Source organism: Portunus trituberculatus, chromosome 10, assembly GCF_017591435.1.
Source record: "Portunus trituberculatus isolate SZX2019 chromosome 10, ASM1759143v1, whole genome shotgun sequence".
In the NCBI taxonomy this organism is placed as follows: Eukaryota; Metazoa; Arthropoda; class Malacostraca; order Decapoda; family Portunidae; genus Portunus; species Portunus trituberculatus.
The window spans coordinates 7,162,394-7,185,243 of NC_059264.1; the positions used below are offsets into that span (position 1 = coordinate 7,162,394).

General features: G+C 41.9%; 1 protein-coding gene across 7 annotated transcripts in view; it reads right to left on the reverse strand.

Annotated features, from left to right (window-relative positions):
- Positions 1-630: 630 nt before the first annotated feature.
- The window catches only part of LOC123501899 (microprocessor complex subunit DGCR8-like), a 49,950-nt gene continuing 27,730 nt past the window's right edge, over positions 631-22,850 (reverse strand). For all 7 annotated transcript variants that reach the window (XM_045250965.1, XM_045250963.1, XM_045250960.1 and 4 more), the window contains 7 exons: positions 16,931-17,081; positions 16,565-16,662; positions 12,203-12,340; positions 8,175-8,359; positions 5,077-5,334; positions 3,302-3,496; positions 631-2,788 (listed from right to left, as the gene is read on the reverse strand). In XM_045250965.1, the coding sequence (XP_045106900.1) occupies positions 2,696-2,788; positions 3,302-3,496; positions 5,077-5,334; positions 8,175-8,359; positions 12,203-12,340; positions 16,565-16,662; positions 16,931-17,081 (1,118 nt within the window). In that variant the 3' untranslated portion in view covers positions 631-2,695. The remainder of the gene's footprint in view (positions 2,789-3,301; positions 3,497-5,076; positions 5,335-8,174; positions 8,360-12,202; positions 12,341-16,564; positions 16,663-16,930; positions 17,082-22,850) is intronic.

Below are 22,850 nucleotides of genomic sequence, written 5' to 3' on the forward strand. Positions count from 1 at the left end.
GAAGATCACCAGTAGAGCGATGTTGATGGAAGCCATACTAGCGATCAGATAGAAGATGGTGAAGTGACAGGTGTTTAAGAATCTTCCTATTCAGGATAAATTCATAAACTTTAGACAAGCAAGAGATTAAAGCTATAGGAAGGGAGTTTGAGGGATTAGAATAGTTACTTTTTTTAGGAACAGGCTGAATGTAGGCAAACTTCCAGCAAGAAGGAAAGGTAGAAGTCAATAGACATAGTTGAAAGACTTTGGCTAGGCAAGGTGCAAGCACGGAAGCACAGATTTTTAAGAACAATAGGAGGGACCCCATCAGGTCCATAAGCCTTCCGAGGGTTTAGGCCAGCAGGGGAATGGAAAACATCATTACGAAGAACTTTAATTATAGGCATGAAATAGTCAGAGGGAGGAGGAGAGGAAGGGACAAGCCCAGAATCATTCAAGGTGGAGTTGTTGGCAAAGGTTTGAGAAAAGTTCCACTTTAGCGACAGATGGCAGTGGTGCCATCAGGATGAAATAAAGGAGGGAGAGATGAAGAAAAGTTATTGAAGATGTTTTTGGCCAGATGCCAGGAGTGACGAGCGGAGTTAGAGTTTGAAAGATTTGACATAGTTCCTAACAAATAAACAAGCATTCTTCTAATGAGTTATAATCATCAACACCAATATATTGCACCACTTACAATAAACAACAGTGCAATTTCTCACACATGCAACCAAAGTCCTGGACATAACATGCAATACTTCCATGTCATTCAAACAACATATTCATTTACAAAAATTCATTACTGTACTGCAATGTCTATTGTTATGGACTTAGTAGGATAGGGGAGTATCAATAGCAGCATTTACTTCCATCCTTCTTTGCTATGGTACATCTGGCACCTAATTTTATCCATAAATCAATTTTTTCACCCACCTTAAAAATTCATACTATTGGGAAAATTCGGATCATCACTGTTCGTTTAAACGGACTTTTACTGTATTAAAAACATGTAAAGACACAAACAGATAAATGCAAACTACCAAGTACACACAAAAATGGTTACTGTACATTAAAAATTGTCACTTTATTAACAGAAAGGTCACCAATACAACAACATGATTCAGAGGTGACCAGTCAACCTCTGTGATATCCCCTACAAGTCATCACTTCCAATAAAAAGAAAAAGTGGCAAAGACTGAGATCAGTTTGGCAGCAACTATGACCAATGTTACAAAACCCATTACCTGAAGAACCTAATGAGTAGATAACTGTATCATAAAATATTGTTGAAATGACTGTTCTTTGAGTAAGTGAAGGGGGAAATGTTCATTTGATATGACCTTGAGTGAGTGGCAGAAGGGAAACTCAATTCATTGCTTTGTTATTTTCTTTCTTCCTTGCTTTAACATCTTCCATTCTTTCCTTCCTTCTTTCTTCCTACTGTTTGTTCCCTATGTTATAAAGTAGCAAGAGTCTATTTCTCCTAATGCTCAATTTGTCCCATAATGTTTTCTGTATTGAGTGTCATGTGTTTCTACCTCGGTATTTTCTGATTCTGATCTTAGCAGTGTCTTAATTCAACCCTGACAGCTTATCAATTTATTAATACAATTTAAAAGTTTATCAACAAGCATGGTGAGGCAGTCCCCTATAAAAGTGTGTAAGGGAAGGAGATAAGACAAGGGTGGCATCACACAGACTATCACAATAGAACCTCACCTTATATTTGACATCAAGCTAAACCTGTAAGGCATGAGGTTGGTCCAGTGGTTACCCTTGGGGGATATAGTGGCTTTCCAACCGTGAGAGTCAATCACCTACAATGGGGAGGAATGTCAACTGTTGGTGTGTAATGAGGAGCTGCCAGCATACAAGAAGTAATAGTCCAGGGAGCCATGACAACAACACAGTGCTACGAGTGGAGGCAGCAGACTTGATGTGCCGTGTCAAATAAAGCAATTAAATAAAAAGACCGAGAACTAATGGTCACAGACATGCCAGTTTACATTAATCTAAACATTCTCCTTCAAGAGCACTGATACTCCACTTTAAATCAAGCTGAACACCTTCGTCAAAACATAATACAACTAGCTTTATGGAATGCCTACACACTTGCACTATCCCCAGAGCACAGGATTGCAGAGGACATGGCCTGCCACCAAACACCATCCTGTGGCCTGGCCTACAACACATCTCACTCTTCATAACAGCACAAGCAAGCAGCCACACACCACCACACACCACACCATCCCACTGTTGTGGTGCATTATTAGTCAATTAAACAATTAATTCAAATTTAAATTAAATAAAATACCTTACAAACTTATCATGCTCATAACTACAACAGTTTACTTGTCTAAATACATACACAAAAGTGAGAACACTACCAAGGTAACCTGATAAAAAAGTTGTGATCTCATGATGTGACTGTAACCCTTTCCTCCTTCCCAAACTGACTCACACTCACTTCACCTTCATTAATTAGGGGTAATTATTGCAAGTTAGCTAAAAAAAAAAAAAAATGGACAAGACAAAAAGACTCAAACTTAACAACTTATGACCTCATATTCTTCTAGCAATCTGGACTTTGACTGAGCTGTGATGACCTCATGATAACCTGACTAAGTGTTCTATCACAATGCCTTATTGGTGACCTGACCCCTTGTTTCCCTCCCTAGCCCAGTGGTGTCCTTGGTGTGGTTGAATGGAAGCTCTAGAGGTCCACATTGTTGAGGTCAATCCCCGAAGCGGACGGCAGTGCCACATCCTCTGGCGGTAGGAACTTTCCAATGGGCTGGATGGAGTTCTAGTGACAGCAAGAATAATGGGTGTCATTATTAATGTTTTAATTACTATTTCTAATGCTAAGTTTATTCATACATTTCAATAATTTATGTAGCTATCTATCAACCAGCCCAGGCAAAGCACCATAAACTTGGACAGTCATTCACATTTTTAGTTCTGTTGACACCTGGTGGCAAGGGATGGTCTTATGGACCACACCCAAAGAGCTCAAGGAATAGCACAACTGGCCACATTGTTCCAAAACAAGGCCTGACAGTATGTATCCTTTACTTCTCTTTTGCATCTGACTTTAAGCCTTTCTTTCTATACAATCCTGTGTTTTACCCCTTTATGAATACTACTACTACTACACACCTCCAGACCTTTGCCATTCACCTTCATCATCCTTGTTTCCTGAATATAAACATCGCTTTCTACACAATCCTAGTTTTCTTTCCCATTTACAACAACAGTAACAGCTACTATTGTTACTATCATTACTTCTACTACACTTCTCCTGGTCCTTCTTACCTACCTTCATTTCCTGCAGCTTGAGCATTTCCTCCTTCAGTTTGTTGATGATGGAAGTGTTGGGCTGGTTCACCGTGGCATTGGACTGCAGTAATGTTATCTCCTGCTCCTCTGCCTTCTTCTCTCTCATTGTCTGCATGGACCGGTTGCCGTAAAGACGAAGCAATGACCCCCAGCTGCTGATGTGTGGGTGTAGCTTCTGTGGTGGTGAGAGATGAGAGAGTATGAGAAAAATAGGAACATAAGAATTGGTGCAAGTAGTCATCAGGCCTAAACATAGCAGTCCCTGTATGAAATGTGCCTGCTTTTTACCCCCTATTATCCCCATCCATAAATCTATAATTCTTTAGAGCTGCCTAATGACTCAACACAGAGTCTAATGTGTCACTTTATTTAACCCTTTCAGGGTGCAAATAAGTTTTTGGGTCATGTCTGTGAGACGCAAATTCGGCCGAAAAATCGAGGTTTGCAAAAATGGAAAAAATCAATATTCTCATGCATAATAGAGTGTTACGCATCTACTGTAAAAAATTTAGGTCTCTACTCACACTGGAAAGTGGAGCAATAATGATGGGAAGTTGGCTTTCTGGAGGCACATTGTGTGCTTTTGAGTATTGCCATCATAGTGGGTGGTTATTTTCCGCCGCAACTTGTGCAGGTGTTTTCACTAAATTACACAGAATTTTCCTCCTGATTTGAACTGCAGTTACTCAGAACTGCTTCAGAATGTGCTAGGGTAATTATTTTTCACACCTGTGCATACAATATGCCCACACAAATAATATAAAATAAGTTTTCAGAGTGTTTTCTTGATGTACATACTATCATGAGCGAGGATATGCATGCCCATATATGGTAATATACGAAATACGCAATATACTACCAATAAAGGAATAATATCTGGCATATCTGATCTCTAACAACAAGATTTGATAATTACTCTTGTTATTTCTGTAAATAAATGCACATATAGCCACTAGTGACGTCGTAAAATAATAATAATTGTGAATAAAAGGGGCATCTAATACTCTACTGTGTGGATGCCATTGTGACTATATTTTTCTTAGCACGCAACTGATGGCGCGTTCCATGAGTTGAGGGAGGATGAGAGAATGTCATCTGGCAACTAGCAGCAGCCAGGAGGCGCGCGGTTTAATTCTGTGACTCGTCAAATATGGGACCATGATCGTGGACAGGAGGCATTTCCCTCAAAGCCACGATCGTGGTCAGGAGCACTGAAAGGGTTAAGAACTAATTCCCTTCTACTATTTTTTAATTCTGACTTTTCAAGCTTGAACATATTATCTCTTGTTCTATTATGATTACTGACCCTGAGAACTTTTACTTGCATGTCTGTGGTCTGTGCAGATCTGTGAGGTATTACAGTAAACCCTTGACATAATGGATCTCAATATACCAGATATTGGATATAATGGACATAAAATGTGACCGGACAAACCCTAGCTAAAATGGATTTTCATCCTTTATAATGAGGGTGTTGTCCCATAACATGTTATCACAGGAGCTCCATGTGGCAAACTGCGGGAGTGGGACAGCGGCGGGTATAAATAGAGGACGCCATGGTGTCGCAGCTCAGTCGCTTTGTTGTTATCGGACAAACTTCGGGATATAACGGATCTGTCCAGTATTTCCATCGAATATAACAGATCCTCGGTTATAATGGATCTTTGGATATAACGACAGACCCCTGTCCATTATATCGAGGGTTTACTGTACTGGGCTGGTACAAAGGTAATTCTCTCTTTTTCTCTCTCTCACCTGAAGGATGGCCTGTGATGCCCTCTGCTTGCCATCCTTCTTGTTTTTGCACTGCACCTGTACCGTGTGCTTGCCGACACTCATCACAAACTCATTCTTCTGGTTCTTCTGTGTCACCAAGCGGGAGTCAATGTTAGCACCATTGAGACCAAAGTTGCGCTGTAGACAGTTGAGCAGGATGGAGTATGGGGAGAGTTCACTGGTCTTGTTGCACAGCTCTGGCACGCGTGGGTCCTCGATTCGGATCTCATCAAAGAACTGAGGAGGCAAGGATAATTCCATGAGTTTGTCTATTTATCCCGAGCATGGTCTGGCTGGCTGCAGTCCAACACACATGCTGTAAACCCTTGAGGCTTGCAGAGATTAGGGAAATGAAACCTCTGTAGCATGGAATTTGCAACCCTTCCTGCCCCAACATTCTTGAATTGTGATAATAAAAACTGTTTGCGTGAATATAAAGAACATTATTTTTGGGATAATTAGACAGTATATCCAATCAAAAGAAACATGATATATATAGAAGATTATGACCAACAGATAAACACATGCAGGCCTCGCAAAGCAAGGTTTGGGAAAACTGACTGTAGTGCTCCTACCAGTTATTCACAATAATACAGCACTTGGTACCTCGAGATAAGAGTTTAGTTTGTTCCGTGATGGAGCTTGTATCTTAAAACAATTTTCCCAATTGAAATGCCATTAATCCATTCCAGCTTCCCCAAAAAGAGCACCCTAATATTTTTTACGTTTTTAATCAAAAAGTATTTATGAATAAGAAATAGTGTAAAAAAAAATAAATAAATAAATAAATAAAAGAGAGTATAGATAGATAAACTGGTTTTATAAAGTATATTTATCTTGGAGGGGTGCATTCCATGGGACAGTGCTATGCTGCATCTTGCCCCCAACTCCATCACTTGGGACTGTCAATCACTATAGTGTACAAATATTGCCACCCAAGGAGACTGGCTGCTCTAATAATTATAGAACTTGTTGAAGACCATGTAAACATTATTCATGTAATAATGAAATTTTAGGGGAGAGAGAGAGAGAGAGAGAGAGAGAGAGAGAGAGAGAGAGAGAGAGAGAGAGAGAGAGAGAGAGAGAGAGAGAGAGAGAGAGAGAGAGAGAGAGAGAGAGAGAGAGAGAGAGCTGCACCACAGAGGTTTATTTTTCTTGTTCCCCTCCTCAGTGATAAGCGTGCAGTGAGCATGGGGGAGGTAGGTGGAGATGGAATAAGTTTGTTATGCTTTTTCAGTTACATACACATGTAAACTTTATCAATGCATAAAAAATAAAATAAAAACACAAGTATATTTAGTGTTCTTATCTTGGAGACAGACATTTTTGGCTAATGGTGGTGAATGGCAGAGGAGGAGGAGGAAGGGAGAAAGAGATGCAGGCACCATCCACATGTAAATATTAAATGAAAATTAAAACTGTACTTTCTTTAAACATAAATAAAAGCAAGTAAATACAGTAAAGTCCCGGGTTACGTCGGTCTCGAGTTACGTCAAACTCGTAGTTACGTCAGTCCACTATAAGGCAATTTAAGATAAAAAAAATAGAAAATTTATAAATCGTAAAGTGCGGGATTTATTGTTATTGTTGGTGGTTGCCCGCCACACCGCCCGCCTTACTCTTGAATACAATAACACCCTGCCTCAGTTCCACCACACCGTCGCCCCTGGCAAGAGTGTTATCCTACTTCTGCGTTTACTGACTCAAGTTCTTAGTATCTTGCTCAATGGCACCAAAGAGAAAACTTCTCAGTGACAGCAGTGATGCTAAGAAAAGGAAAACCATTAAGCTACAAGAAAAAGAGGACATAATTAAAAGACATGAGAGAGGAGGCAGCAGCTGTGTGTGAGGGAGGGAAGAAGAAAATGGGAAGCCCGTTACCATGACAACGGGGAGGTTGACGACCTTGAGGGCTCGCACACCCATCACAACAATAACAACTCCGAGCCTTCGCCTGGGCCACACGACACTCGCAGCTGACTTGCACCGTCTGCGCCTGTCTGCTGATCCCTATTGCCCTTTCCTATTGCATTTCCTGCCCGCTGCCCACGCTTCTACTCCCACCGCACTGCACCACGCTCCCAGCTGTCCACCCTGGGCCACAACATTCGACCTGCCCACCTCCTGGCGGCCTCAGGCATCCACCCCTCTGCAACCTGCAGTCCTTCGCGTTCGTGGCCCTAATCAACAACAAAAACAAGCTTGTGTTTCATATTCATACATAGTTGTAAATAATATAACAATATAACCTTTAACTTACCTGAATGACCATAAACAATGATTGGTTGAAAACTCGATAATATGCTTTGAAATGTACGGAAACTCTAGTTATGTACAAAATCGACTTACGTCATGTCTCAGGAATGTAACTCTGACGTAAACCGAGACCTTACTGTAGTGTGAAAATTATGAAAGATGCACGAGATCAGTGGGAAACACATAGATACTAACTCAGATGAGGCTGGACTGATGTGTCGAGTAATGGCAGCACCCCAAAGCATGACTAGTATCTCAAAACAAAAATTGAACTAAATCGTGGCTCGAATCTCAAGGTATTACTTGTTCGTTATTGCATGCAAAAGACATTATTTACTCATAGTTACTGATATTTATCCTAAAATTTATAACAAAAATTGTTGGGGATTGTGTTATGTTATGTACAGACAGTGATGGTCACAGGTAGTGAAATTCATTCCATCTTTTATTTTCTTAATCAATTCAACTTTCTATTCTGATGTCATGACTTTCACATTCTTTGGTCCTTTGCTATTGATTTGAGAATCACTAGCCTGCCATTTGTTGCCCACGATGGAAGCCATGTAGGAGTCATGTTACCAGAAGTGGCAGAAGTGTATGTAAAGCACTTTTGTTACTGTATATATAAAAACACTCAGTCACATGCCATTCATTTTTTCTTTTTTTTATAAATTTTCTCAACATCTAGTATTATTTATATCCATTATTAAAAACCTGCAAGCATCAAGAGTTTACTATACTCTCAGTAACTTGTAAATCTTTCTTATCCCATTTCACTATGGTACTTTATCTAATTTTGCATCACTCTTCTAGTCACTCACTGAAAGATCAGCATCATCCTTAGTGTTGGATTCTTCTCTGATCTTCTCTCCAAGTTCAGGAAGGAGGATCTCTAGAGTAGCCTTTGCTGCCTCGGTCTTGGCCTGCTTCTTGCTGCTGCCATACCCTGTGCTGTACTGAAGCTCATTAATAATGATAGTGGCAGCGTAAGGAGTGGCAGCATTTTCTGTGGGTGGATAAAGAGGTGTAGGTGGCAACACAGGAATAAATAGAGGGGATAAGTATTGGTACTCAATTAAAACTCTTCTATGGTAGATAGATGAGGTGCAAAGAACACAAAGAAATGCATTGAAAAGTTAGGCATCCATTTCTAATAAAAAAATAATGTATAGTGGATGGGTAAACAGGTATCATAGAAAGGATAAGTATTGGAACTCAGTGAAAATTCATGTATGATGGATGGGTGGAGAGGTTTAGGCTGTATAGGAATATATAATGACAGATATATGTACACCTATAAAAGACATGTAAACTATCAAAACAATATAAAAACAAACACATTTTGAAATGATAAACAAACAAGAATGAAAGAAAATAAATACACACCTAATAGAAATAAACAATAAAAGAAAAAAAAATTGAAAAAAAAGTAAGCTGTACATTAGGGTGGATCGTTTTTACACTTTTTTTACAATTCAAATTCCAATAGTGATTAAAAGTTGTGTATCCATGTGAAAATAATTACTGTGAAATTTCACATTTCTAAAACAATATCTTCTGCCTCCCCAATGAGTTAAAATATCGTAAAATAGGTAAAAAATAGGGTATTTTAATGATTTTTTAATTAGTATAAGACAGGCATATATCACATTGCAATAGTGTTTAATATATTCTAAATAGTTGCCTTAATACTGAGAAAAAAATGGTTTCTCCTAGATATTATCTTCTGCCTCCCCAATGAGTTGAAAAATCGTTATAAGAGCGAAAAATATGGCATTTTCGGGATTTATTTTAGTGTGAGCCAGGTATATAATCATGTAGCAATAGTTTCAAATATTGTCTAAATTACTGCCTAAAGACACACACACACGCACAAAATAATAATTGGTTCTCTTAATTAATTTCTTCTGCTTCCCTAAAATACCCATTACTTTATCAAAATCCTATTCATAAAATAAATGCTATTAAAAAACTTTATTTGCAAAAGTATCAAAATGACTGTAGCCTATGCAATATTGCAGTGATGTAGCCTACTTGTGTAGCCCTAAATCTCCCATTAGGCAACTGCACTTTATGCTCTGGTCTCCCTTTCAGCTAGTCTTCATTCATCAGTCGTTGAGGTTGCACCACAGAAGCTTGCTCCCTACTTCTAGACTGGGGGGATACTCAAGAAAGGATGGCCTCTCACGAAACCAGACTTGCAAGTATATGTCCCATATTTGGGACACCACAGGATTTAAATGTGAACTGTCTTCCAACATATTGTGACGTTATGAGATGCTACCAATATGAACGGCAAAATCTGAAGATTTCTAAGAAGGAGCCAACATTTTCTGAGATAAGTGCCTGTGTTATTTCAAAACTGAAATCTGTATGGCAGAGAGCCTCTATTCCATATGTGTCTGATGAGCGTATTACGCAAATGTTGAAAACCTATCACACTAAATACAAAACATTACAAAAGCCAGAAAAGGAACGGAAGAAAGTCAAGAGTTACCAAAAGAAAGTACAAGCTTTTCAAACTGATGCTCAGGCCAGACTCTTTGACATTGCTGCATGCAAGTGCAAGGAATTCAAGAATTGTAAGTGCAGCAAGGAAAGGAGAGTGCATCCAATGGAGCAAGAGTTTCTATTGGATCAAAGAACTAAGAGAAAAATGGCTATTGGATCTTTGGATGCTACCACAACTAAGAAGAATGTTAAACGGTTGAGTAGAAAACAAACCGTACCTGTACCTGGCCCAAGTATTAGAAATGATTACTGTGAAAATGAATTGGATTACAGTACAAGTTCTACAAGTGAAGACAGTGAAGAGGACTTTACTCCACAACCTCCTGCTAGAGCAAAACAGGAACGAGAGGAATAAGGAATAAGCAAGAAAAGCAGTCTGTTCTTGAATAGGATGCGATGGAACTGCAGTCAATACAGACTCAAAAAAGGGTGGAGTGGTAGCCTTGATGGAGAGAGAACTGAAACGGCCACTGCAGTAGGGGGTCATTTGCATGCTTCATATGAATGAACTACCTTTACGGCACTTGATTATTGAATTAGATGGACCAACAACTGGGCCTAGAGGATTCACAGGACCAATTGGAAAGCTGCTTTTAGACTGTGAAACGTATCCTGTCGTATCCTTCAAAACTGTTGAGGCAGTAAGCTTACAGACTGATTCTGCTGCTCTGAGTACAGACCAGAGATACTTGTTGGATATTTACAGTGCTGTGTCTAGAGGCTACTGCAGTGACTCATTGGCCCAACGAAGTCCAGGAAAATTAGCTCATTCAAGGTGGTTAACAACAGCAAACAGAATCCTCAGACTATATGTTGCAACAGAACAACCATCAGACACTCTAGAAAAGATCACACATTTCATTATGAGAGTCTACGCACCAATGTGGTTTAAGATCAAGAACCAATCTTCTCTCAAATTCGCCGCAAAACATCTGTATGAGACCATATCTTGTGCCAAGTCTCTTCCCCGAGATGTATTTGAGATTGTCAAACCAGTGCTTCAAAGAAATGCATATTGTGCTCACCCTGAGAACATTTTGATAAGCATGATCTTTGATGACCAGAAACACATCAGGGAGTTGGGCTGGCGGAGGATACTGAATGCAAGAACACGCTCACAAGACAGAAGCTCCTTCGAAATTCCTCGATTGAACTTCGATGCTGAAGTTTACCATCACATGATAAACTGGTTTGACAGCAATGTGCAAGTAACAGAGCCACCTCTCACTAAAGATTTTCCAACCGATGACATCAACAGCATGGTGAAAAGTGGCATATTTCCTGATGTCATAATTCCTGAAGCAGAAATTCCTTGTCACACCCAGGCTGTGGAACGTCACATCAAGCTGGTGACGGAAGCCTCAGCAGTGGTAGTTGGGGCACAGAACAGAGATGGTTTCATTAGAACCACTCTTAGGTCTCGAAAGATAATGCCAAAATTTGACACGAAGTCACAGTTTAAGTCCCATTCAGAAAATTAGAGAAATCCCAATAAGGTAGGGTGGATGGGTTGGGATAGGGTGGAACTCGGAGTACAGCCACCTCCACGTGGTGAGTTCTGGGATATTTTGCCAGTAATTTTCTAGCAAAATAGGCGAAGAGCTGTATGAAATTAACTGGAATATATAAAGGATTCTTTTAATGTTATCATGGCTATGTTGTGGCTTGATGATTATACCATATATTGTAATGTAATCAATAACGAGCAACTTCATTACTTTTGTAAATAAAATTGTTCTTAAGAAATATCATTCATTTTATATTTTATTAAAAATTTAGATATCATAAATATTATAAAAGAGAATCATGTGTGTGTGTGTGTGTGTGTGTGTGTTGTGTGTGTGTGTGTGTGTGTGTGTGTTCTGGCAGTAATTTAGACAATATTTGTAAGTATTGCTACATGATTATATACCTGGCTCACACTAAAAAAAATCCCGAAAATGCCATATTTTTCGCTCTTTTAACGATTTTCCAACTCATTGGGGAGGCAGAAGATAATATCTAGGAGAAACCATTTTTTTTCTCAGTATTAAGGCAACTATTTAGAATATATTAAACACTATTGCAATGTGATATATGCCTGTCTTAAACTAGTTAAAAAATCATTAAAATACCCTATTTTTTACCTATTTTATGATATTTCAACTCATTGGGGAGGCAGAAGATATTGTTTTAGAAATGTGAAATTTCACAGTAATTATTTTCTCATGGGTACACAACTTTTAATCACTATTGGAATTTGAATTGAAAAAAAAGTGTAAAAACGATCCACCCTACTGTACATCCCAAGAAAAAGTAAACAAGCAGATTCTCCAGACCTGCCTCTACTCGTACTCACCCACTTCCTTGAACACATATTTGGGTTGCTTCTTGAGGGCATGCTGGACATATTCATGAAGGATGCACACGTAGCTCTTGCCTTTCGGGTTCATGATCCACTCCTTCTTGCTGCTGGCTGTGCACGAACCATCCTCCTCTTATGGTGATGGAACAAGGCAGTGGAAGAAACAGGGGTGAATTGATAGTTTCTTACCATTTTACTTCTTAAGGGGACATCTCTAACTCCTAATCTAACTTCTGATCTCTAAAATTAGAGTAAAGAAAACTTAGTATTGTTCAATACCTCATAAACTCAATTCCTCCATTTATCAACTCAATACAACTTTCCAGAATACTATCCCTCTTCTTCAGTGACACTCAACTGTCACCCTCTTCTACAATAAATATCCTGAGTCTATCCTTTACTTATAATCTAAACTGAAAACTGCATCTCTTCTCTAGCTAAAACAGCTTCTATGAATTTAAGTTCTGAGTTGTCTCTCAGTTTTTCTCATCCCCCACAAATGCTAACTCCATACAGGGGCCTTATCTGCCAACGTATTGAGCACTCTTCACATGTATGTGGGACTTCCACTCATGCTGTTTTATTAGAAAGAATGAAATAAAAGCTTTTCATCTCATCAATTATTCTCTTCTGACTCGTGGTCTTTTCTTTCTCACCACCACAATGTTGCATCTCTTGCTATCTTCTGCTGCTATTTTCATGCCAACTGCTCTACTGCATGTCTCCCCTCTTCGCCCAGCCTTGCTGCACATGATTTTCTTCCTTCTCTCACCCTTATTCTGTCCACCTATCTAATGCAAGAATTAACTGTCAATCATTCACTTCTTTCTCTGATAAATTCTAGAACTCCCTAACTGCTTCTGTGTTTCCATCTTCCTATGACCTGAACTCATTTAAGAGGGAGGTTTTAAGACATTTAGCCCATTCTTTTGACTACCTCTCTCAGACCTGCTCAAGGACTGGCATTTAACCCCTTCGCGCCGGATGTTAAAAAAAGCCCGCCTGTATGATATACGGGTGGTAGTGCCGCGCGCCCGAGCATGGGAAACTTGTGCAAGCTTGTCATATTTGTCGTCTTTGTGTATTATGCTGCTATTTTTTAGTCACTATGTCGCCTTCGAAGAGGAAAGTGGATGCTTCTCTCTTCGGAGAAAGAGAGAGAGAGAGAGAGAGAGAGAGAGAGAGAGAGAGAGAGAGAGAGAGAGAGAGAGAGAGAGAGAGAGAGAGAGAGAGAGACCACCTACAGCTCAGTGAAGCTGCTGTGACAAAGCTTCTGCGCAGCACCGACACCAGGAAGGTGCCCGGCCCTGACGACGTCTCGCCCTTCCTGCTGAAGCACTGTGCGGAGGAGCTAACAAAGCCCCTCACACACATCTTCCGCCAGTGCCTACAAACCAGCACCTGGCCAGCTGCATGGAAGGAGGCTCGGGTCACTCCTGTACACAAAAAAAAAGGATAAATGTGACCCAGCAAACTACTGCCCCATCTCTCTCCTGTCAGCTCTCAGCAAGATCCTGGAGAGGATAATAGCTGAGCAGCTGACCTGTCACCTAGAGGAGTGTCACCTCATCTCTCCACGGCAACATGGATTTAGAAAGAGACGTTCCACCTCCAACATGCTCCTCCTCCTCACACAAGCCTGGCATGACGCCCTCGACGCCGGCTGCCCCACCCTCGTCATTGCCCTTGACATTGCTGGGGCTTTTGACAGAGTTTGGCACAAAGGACTCCTGGCCAAGCTCGAACAGTTCGGCATCACAGGACAACTGCTAGAGCTGTTCTCCAGCTACCTACAAGGCCGGAGTCTGAGAGTAGTGTTGGGTGCACGTCAACCACACACCCAGTGGAGGCCTCCGTTCCACAGGGCTCGATCCTTGGCCCCATCCTGTGGAACGTATATTTCAACGACCTCCTTCAGAGCTTCTCGCCTGTGTCGGCATACGCGGACGATGCCACTCTCTCGCACAGCTTCAGTAGAGAGGAGGCAGTGAACGTGATTGATGTCACCAACCGCCACCTTGGTGACATCATGGCCTGGGGTAAACAGTGGCAAGTCAAGTTTGCTGCCGAAAAGACCCAGGCCGTGGTCATCTCACGTTCACGGGAGGACGTCAGGCTGTTTGAAGGCCAGCTGAAGTTTGGAGAAGACACCCTTGCCATTAAGGACTCCATCAACATCCTGGGGGTGGAGGTAGACTCCAAACTCAGCTTCGACCGCCACCTGGAGAGCGTGGCACGCAAGGCATCCCTGAGGGTGACACTCCTATGTCGAGTGAGGCACCTACTCATGACGCTGTACAAAGCGCAGGTGAGGCCCATCATGGAGTACAGCCCCCTCAGCTGGATGTGCAGTGCCCAGTCCCACCTCTCCCTGCTGGACAAGGTGCAGCGGCGAGCCGAGCGCCTCCTTCGCGATGCCGGTGGCCTGGGACAGCAGCCCCAAGCTGAGCTACAGCGACAGCGGCATCAGGGGCAGCAGTTGCAGCAGAGACAGCAGCGACAGCATCCAGACCCTCACCAAGAAGCCCCTATCAACGTGCTGGACAGCTTGGAGCACCGAAGGCGTGTTGGGGCCCTTACTGTGCTGCACAAAGCCCAGGTGCAGCAAATACCTCACCTCACGGCTCTACGGATACCCTGGAGGAGGAGTGAACGTACTACGAGAGCGGTAGTGTCCGACACCCTCCTCGAGGTGCCGAGGTGCCATTCTGTGAGGTGCCAGCGCTCCTTCTCCCAACACTGCGATGTTGTGGAACGCCTTCACCTCAGCAGTGGACGTCTCCAGCATGTCCACCCAGCAGATGAAGTGTGCTGCCCACGCCTGGTTACGGACACATCCGCCTGATAGTGACAGTGACAGGTGATAAAATGTCAGTGTCCACCAGCCTGCCATCCACCTGACAGTGACAGTGCCTACATGAGTGGAGGAAAGTAGTATGCCTGACAGTGACAGTGAAACACACTGATGTGAGATGTGCGTGTGCCTGACATGACAGTGCTGATTAGTGGCAAGGGAGGTGCACAGCTGACAGTGACAGTGTTATGACACCCTCGCTCACAATGCCGTCCCCAGGAGCAGCTTTAGAATGAGCGTCACATGCCAGTGCACGCTCTTAGCTCACGAACTCAGCTCCAACTGTAAATATACTTATGTGCAAAATATGTATGTTATGTGCATAAGTTTGAGAAAAAAAAAAAGAGAGAGAGAGAGAGAGAGAGAGAGAGAGAGAGAGAGAGAGAGAGAGAGAGAGAGAGAGAGAGAGAGAGAGAGAGAGAGAGAGAGAGAGAGAGAGAGAGAGAGAGAGAGAGAGTGACATTTGCTAATATTAGACACAAGCGGACGATATTGCTTATCTTTCGAGAGGAAGAGGGGAAGGAGGAAGGGAGAGGGAGAGGAGGAGGAGAGAGAGAGAGAGAGAGAGAGAGAGAGAGAGAGAGAGAGAGAGAGAGAGAGAGAGAGAGAGAGAGAGAGAGAGAGAGAGAGAGAGAGAGAGAGAGAGAGATTAGCTAATATTTTAGACACAAGTGGGACGCATGTAGCTTATCTTTCGAGAGGAAGAGGGGGAGGGAGGGAAGGGAGAGGGAGATGAAGGGAGGAGAGAGAGAGAGAGAGAGAGAGAGAGAGAGAGAGAGAGAGAGAGAGAGAGAGAGAGAGAGAGAGAGAGAGAGAGAGAGAGAGAGAGAGAGAGAGAGAGAGAGAGAGAGAGAGAGAGAGAGAGATGGGAACAGTCTATGCCATTGGGTAATTTTAGACACAAGGCATGTAGCTTATCTTTTGTGATTGGTGGAGACAAGGATGGTGGGAGGAGCACTAAGATTTCAAGGACAGTATACGGCGTGTGTAGTTGGTATCCAACACACTATATGGGACAACTGAACTGAAGAAAACTCAGAAAAGAAATATGACGTCTACGTAGGCGTCACCGTATTTGCTACTGGGGCTTCATGATGCCCACATAGGCGTCACCGTAGTGAAAGGGTTAAGTGCACCTTTTTGTTTAATTATTTTTCGTTGCCCTTGGTCAGATTTTCTCTCACGTAAAAAAAGAAAAAGCCAAATCATCTTATTCTTCACCCAGCTCCATATACAGTACAGGTCAGAAATTGCTAAATCTATTAGTTTTCATCAGGTTATCTTTTGTAAATGTTTGTAAAGATTTCATACTTTCTTCTTGGTGCAATGGACTGTTGGAACTTGCAATGAAAAAAAAGTTAGCTCCTATATCATCTGCAGTCCCCTTCTGATGACTATTCAACTTTGGGAACTAGCACCTCAGTGGACCTTTTTTTTTTTTCTTTTTTTTTCAATCACAATATTTGTTGCCCTTGGTTGGTTCTCCCCCAAAAAAATCCTACCTTGTCTGCGGAGGGAGATGAGCTTGGTGCCTTCAGGGAGCTGTGGCCGGTCCTTCTTCTTGCTCAACTTCTGAAACCGCCGCCTCTCTGCCCAAGACCTGGTGATGAGGAGGGGCATGGTGGTGGAAAGAAGGAAGGAAAGGGATCTAAGAATAAGTAGAGAACTAATGGAAGAAATTAAATTAGGGAGGTCTTCTAAAAAAAAAAAAAAAAAAAAAAAGATATCCAAATATCATGAATACTAGAAGACAACACTTGATTTTTCCATCACATTATCCTACCTTGACCACACATTCCACACCAGGCACAAGTAACATAGCAAACATAATAGACCAATCTTTTCTTATCCCTTCCTTCCACACTCACTTGAACCTAATAATCTTGATGGTTTTGAACAGGAAGCGCCTCTCACAGTAGTCCCGCAGCTCTCCGGCCTCCAGTGACTGTTGCTGCAAATTCTCCACAGCTGTCTCTATCTTTGCATTGCCTACCATCAGACTGGAGGGTGGCGCTGCTCCTGTAAGGAAGGAAATGAGGTGTATGAGAATGCTGACTGGTGCAGACTATTTACTTTTTTTTTTTTTTTTTTTAATGCAGGAGGGAAACCAGCCAAGGGCAATAAAAAGTTAAAAAATAAGGCCCACTTGAAGTACTGGTTCCCTTAAAGAGTTGTAAAGATTTAGCCAAAATTAAGGAACAAATGTTTTGAAACCTTCCTTTTAAAAGAAGTCAAGTCGTAGGAAGCCAAAAATACAGAAGCAGGCAGAGAGTTCCAGAGCTTATCAGAGCAAGGTATGAATGATTGAGAGCACTGGTTAACTCTTGCATTAGAGAGTTGGGGTGAGAGAAAGAAAAAGCCTTGTGCAGCAAGGCTGCAGGAGGAGGGGAGGCATGCAGTTAGCAAGCAAAATGAGTAGAACAGTTAGCATGAAAATAGTGATAAAAGATAGAAAGAGATGCAACATTTCAGCAGTGAGAAAGAGGCTGAAGACAGTCAGTCAAAGGAGGGGAGTTAATGGAACGAAAAACTTTTGATTTCACCCTATCTAATAAAGCTGTGTGAGTGGAACACCCTGAAACATGCGAAGAGTACTCCATACAAGGATGGATAAGGACCTTGTTTAGAGTTAGCAGTTAAAGGGGTGAGAAAAACTGGCAGAGATGCCACAGAATGCCTAACTTCATAGAAGCTGTTTTAGCAAGAGATGAGATGTGCAGTTTCCCTTTAAGATTATGAGTAAAGGACAGACCGAGGATATTCAGTGTAGAAGAGGGAGACAGTTGAGTGTCACTGAAGAAGAGGCAATAGTTGTCTGGAAGGCTGTCGAGTTGATAGATGGAGGAATTGAAAACTACTAAATTTTCTCTGCCCCAATCAGAAATCTTAGAAAGATCAGAAGTCAGACTTTCTGTGACGTCTCTGCATCATCTGATGACTTCCTGAAGGGTTGTTCATCTCTAGAAGGACGTGGAAAGATGTAGGGTAGTATCATCAGTGTAGTAGTGGATAGGGCAAGAAGATTGGTTAAGATCATTAATGAATAATAGAGAGTGGGTGATAGGACAGAATCCTGAGGAACACCACTATTAATAGATTTAGGAGAAGAGCAGTGGCTGTCTATCATGGCTGTAATAGAACATTCGGAAAGGAAACTTGCAGAGGTGGGCGTTCCGAACAAATGTTTGCGAACCTTTATCTGCGGATTTGTTCCGACCAGCAAAATCCCAAATTTGGGTTCGGAGGTTCGGATTTGGACCGACATCAAAAAAGATTCGGACTTCCGGGTTCGGAACGTCTTTTTTTTGCGAATCCGAACCTCCGTATTCCGGGGAAAAAAAAAAAAAAAAAAAAAAAAAAAATGAAGACGACCAAACATTGGTTTTCAACTTTTCCGCGGCATACAGATGTGGTGATGCCTATGTTTCTGTAACAACTAGAGACACCTATGACCATTAGTATTGTGTTTTACTTTATCGCTTCTCTCTATTTCTATTTCAGAATGGGCGTGTAAGTGTGTGTGTATGTGTGTCTCAAATGACCACTGCTCGAAATGTGCTCGATATGCAAGCCTGTGTGACTGTGTGTAGTAATGCGAAACAAAGACTAGTAGTACTGCCTGGACTGCCCTTCTTTGAACTTGGAAATATACTCGTGGTGTTTAACTCGTTGCTTTATCTGTACCACACAGACTCGTCATGTTGTGACTGCAGCTGGCTGCCAGCCAATCAAAACGCTTGTTAGTGATGCGCAGCCACTGCGCATGTGCCGGTGACTACAATAGTCAGACATTCTTCAACCGTTGCACTGACAACACTCTGGAGAGGACACCCAAGGAGGCTAGACTACTCTACTCACATCACACTCACCGCTGACAATGGATAAGTATGTGACATCCACACCAAGGTCCAGGAACCCAAGCGGCCTCACTGAGAGTGAATCTGATGCCAGCGATATCCAACTGCCAGAGTTTTCGAGTCCGGAGCTGATGCCTGGCACAAGTAGAGCCGAGGACATGGACATTGCTGACACCGAGGCCGAGCAAGCCGAGGGAGGTCACGGTTCCAGAGACTGGGACATTCTCAAGTCCTTCTTCAAGTGTGGTGTCGGCAAGGATGCCGGGTTTTCCCTCTGTGCCAAGAAAAACTGCACTGCGAGGCTGAAGCTTCAGAATGACATCAACAGCAACTTAAAGAAGCATTATGCCACCAAGCACCCTTTAGATAGTCCTGCCTTAAAAGCAGCCTTAGATGGCAGCAGCAAACGTGGCCTGGGTAAACTGTTTCATCAAGTATAACACTCCCCTGCCCTCGTCTGCCTCAGCTGAACGACTCTTCAGCTTCGGCTCGGACATTTTGAGGCCAAAGCGAGCCTCTCTGACCAATCTGAACTTTGAGAACCTGACCTTCATGAAGGAAAACTTTAAGTTGGTTAAGAGGGAGAGAGAGAGAGGGCCGACAAGTTAGAGTGAATCTGTGAAGAGTGACGACTGAAGACTGAAGTGTTGTGAATTTTTGTTTTAAATGTTTTTACTGTTTTTTTGTGAACTTTTGTTTTTACTTTTTACTGTTTTGTATTAATAATTTGTTTTTCTAGTAATAATTTGTTTAATAAATAATGTAGATATCTTAAACACTTTTTTTAAACGGAAATTTAGATTCGGAGATTCGGAATGAGTAAAATTTAGGTTTGGAAATGTTCGGAAGGTATCTGAATTAAGATTCACTTTGCTATTTTTTAAAGATTTGGAGGTTCGCAGACAAATATTTGGAATAAATGTTCGCACTGAAATTTTGAAAATAGGGTTCGCTATTTGGAGGTTTGGAACCCAAAACCGGCGAAGATTCGGGTTCGGATTCGGAACCCAAAAAAAGGTTTGCGCGCCCACCTCTGGAAACTTGATATAAAGTTGTAGAGAGAAGGATAGAAACTGTAGGAAGCCAGTTTGGAAATCAAAGCTTTGTGCCAGACTCTATCAAAAGCTTTTGACATTCCTAAAGCGATAGCAAGTTTCACAGAAATCTCTTAAAAGAGATTTTGGACTCAGTTAGAAAATCCAGATCACCAATACAGCAGCCTTGATGGAAGCCCTACTGGCAATCAGATTGTGAAGTGACATGTTTAAGAATTTTCCTACTGATGCTAGATTAAAAAAAACTTTAGACAAGAAAGAGATTAAAGCTATAGAACGGTAGTTTGAGGGATTGGAGCAGTCATCCTTTTTAGGAACAGGCTTGAATGTAGGCAAACTATTATTATTATTATTATTATTATGAGGTCAATGAAGGCGACCCACTGGAAAGCATAACTGCATAAACCCAAAGGCCCAGTGGGCGGCACCTCACCGATAAGTGAAAGGAAGTAACAGGAATGAACAACAGAATAGGAAGATTGGTAGAGATCTAAGAGGTAGTGAGTTCAGAGAGAAGAAAGGTATTCACACGTTTTTTAAATGCTTCAATGTTACTAGAATTAACAATCTCGTTGGGAATTGTATTCCAGAGTCTAGCAGATACTGGGATAAAACACCGGGAAAATTGTGAAGTATTACATCGATTCACAGACAAGGAACGGTCATTCATGATCAAGGATTGTCTTGTAGCACGTGCTGGTAGTGAAGGGGCAGGCAAATGACAATGCAACGGGTGGTTGGAATTAGACATGATTTTGAAGAAATAGGACAATGATCCAACCAAACGACGATGCCGAAGAACTTCCAGCAAGAAGGAAAGGTGAAGTCGATAGACATAATTGAAAGAGTTTGGCCAGGCAAGGTGCAAGCACAGAAACACAGTTTTTGAGAACAACAGGAGGGACCCCATCAGGTCCATAAGCCTTCCGAGGGTTTAGGCCAGCGAGGGAATGGAAAACATCATTATGAAGAACTTTAATTGTAGGTATAAAATAGTCAGAGGGAGGAGGAGAGGGAGGGACAAGCCCAGAATAATCCAAGGTGGAGTTGTTAGCAAAGGTTTGAGAGAAGAGTTCAGCTTTAGAGATAGATGAGATGGCAGTGGTGCCATCAGGATGGAATAAAGGAGGGAAAGATGAAGAAGTAAAAGTTATTGGAGATGTTTTTGGCTAGATGCCAGAAGTTACGAGGGGAGTTAGAGTTTGAAAGATTTTGACATTTTCTATTTATGAAGGAGTGTTTGGCAAGTTAAAGAACAGACTTGGTATGATTCCAGGCAGAAATATAAAGTGCATAAGATTCAGGAAATGGAAGGCTCAAAAACCTTTTGTGGGCAACCTCTCTATCATATATAGCACGAGAACAGACTGAGTTAAACCAAGGTTTAGAAGGTTTAGGTTGAGAAAAAGAATGAGGAATGTATGCCTCCATGCCAGACACTATCACCTCTGTTATGCGTTCAGCACACAGAGATGGGTCTCTGACACGTAAACAGTAATCATTCCAGGGAAAATCAGCAACAGACTGAGTTAAACCAAGGTTTAGAAGGTTAAGGTTGAGAGAAAGAATGAGTAATATTCGCCTCTATGCCAGACACTATCACCTCTGTTATGCGTTCAGCACACAGAGATGGGTCTCTGACACGGAAACAGTAATCATACTAGGGAAAATCAGCATATAACCTCCTCAGGTCCCCCCACAAATGGCAAAAGCAAAATGCCAGAGGCACTTATGCTTTAGGAGATTCTGAGGAGGGATTGGAGAAATAAGACAAGATACGAAAATGAGACTGTGATCAGAGGAGTCCAACAGAGAAGATAGAGTACCCCTAAAGACGGTCAGGAATACGAGTAGGGTGTTGCAACAGTTGCTCTAGGTCATGGAGGATAGCAAAGTTGAAGGCTAGTTCACCAGGATGGTCAGTGAAGGGAGAGGAAAGCCAAAGCTGGTGGTGAACAATAGTTTTTTATAGTAAAAACTTTTTTTGTGAATATACTTACCCATATGTAATTACATATGCCTATATGCCATTATTCCCACACTCAGCACAGAAAATCAATCAGCACCTCTATATATAGAGATTGTGCCTATAGAAGTTCCACGTCACCTCTGTGCGCATGTGCACCGGGAACCACCAGCTCAGCTGGCCAACCATACCTCAGATCCTTTCTGCCAAAATTGACAGAAACACAGAGGAGAGGGAGGAAGGAAACCTCTTACTATGTTATTACATATGGGTAAGTATATTCACAAGAAAATTTTTACTTTAAAAAACTATTTTGTTACATATACTAATTACCGATATGTAATTACATATGCCAGATTCCCAAGTATAGGTGGGAGGATTTAACAGAACCCCGAAGATAGCAGACACGATCTCCAAAATACCCAAAAACGGAATAATAACGTATCCGTAAATCTTGTTGCTGACAACAAGGGGGGAAAAAAAACAAAAAAAACAGCATCAGTGAACAACCCTCAGCGCTGAAACTATCGGCCCAAGGGAAAAAGTATCTAAATACCTACGAGTAACATCTCTTAGGTAAAAAGAGGCAAAGGTGGTCATACTCTTCCACATGCCAGCCTTGAGGACTAAGTCCAGACTCTTAACTTTTCTAAAGAGAACACTGGTCGCAATAGCCTGAACCTCATGCGCGTTCACTTTCAGAAGGCGTGACTCCTCCTCCGAGACACTCACATAGGCCCTCCGAATCACCTGACAAATCCACTTAGACAAGGTATGAGGGTGGACAGCTCGTCTGGGATCCGAAACTGTGACCAACAACCTAGAGGAGGGCGGCCGACAATCCCTAGTCCTGCGAAGATACTCACAGACTGCCCGAACCAGACAAAGAAGGCGGTCTACCTCATCCTCC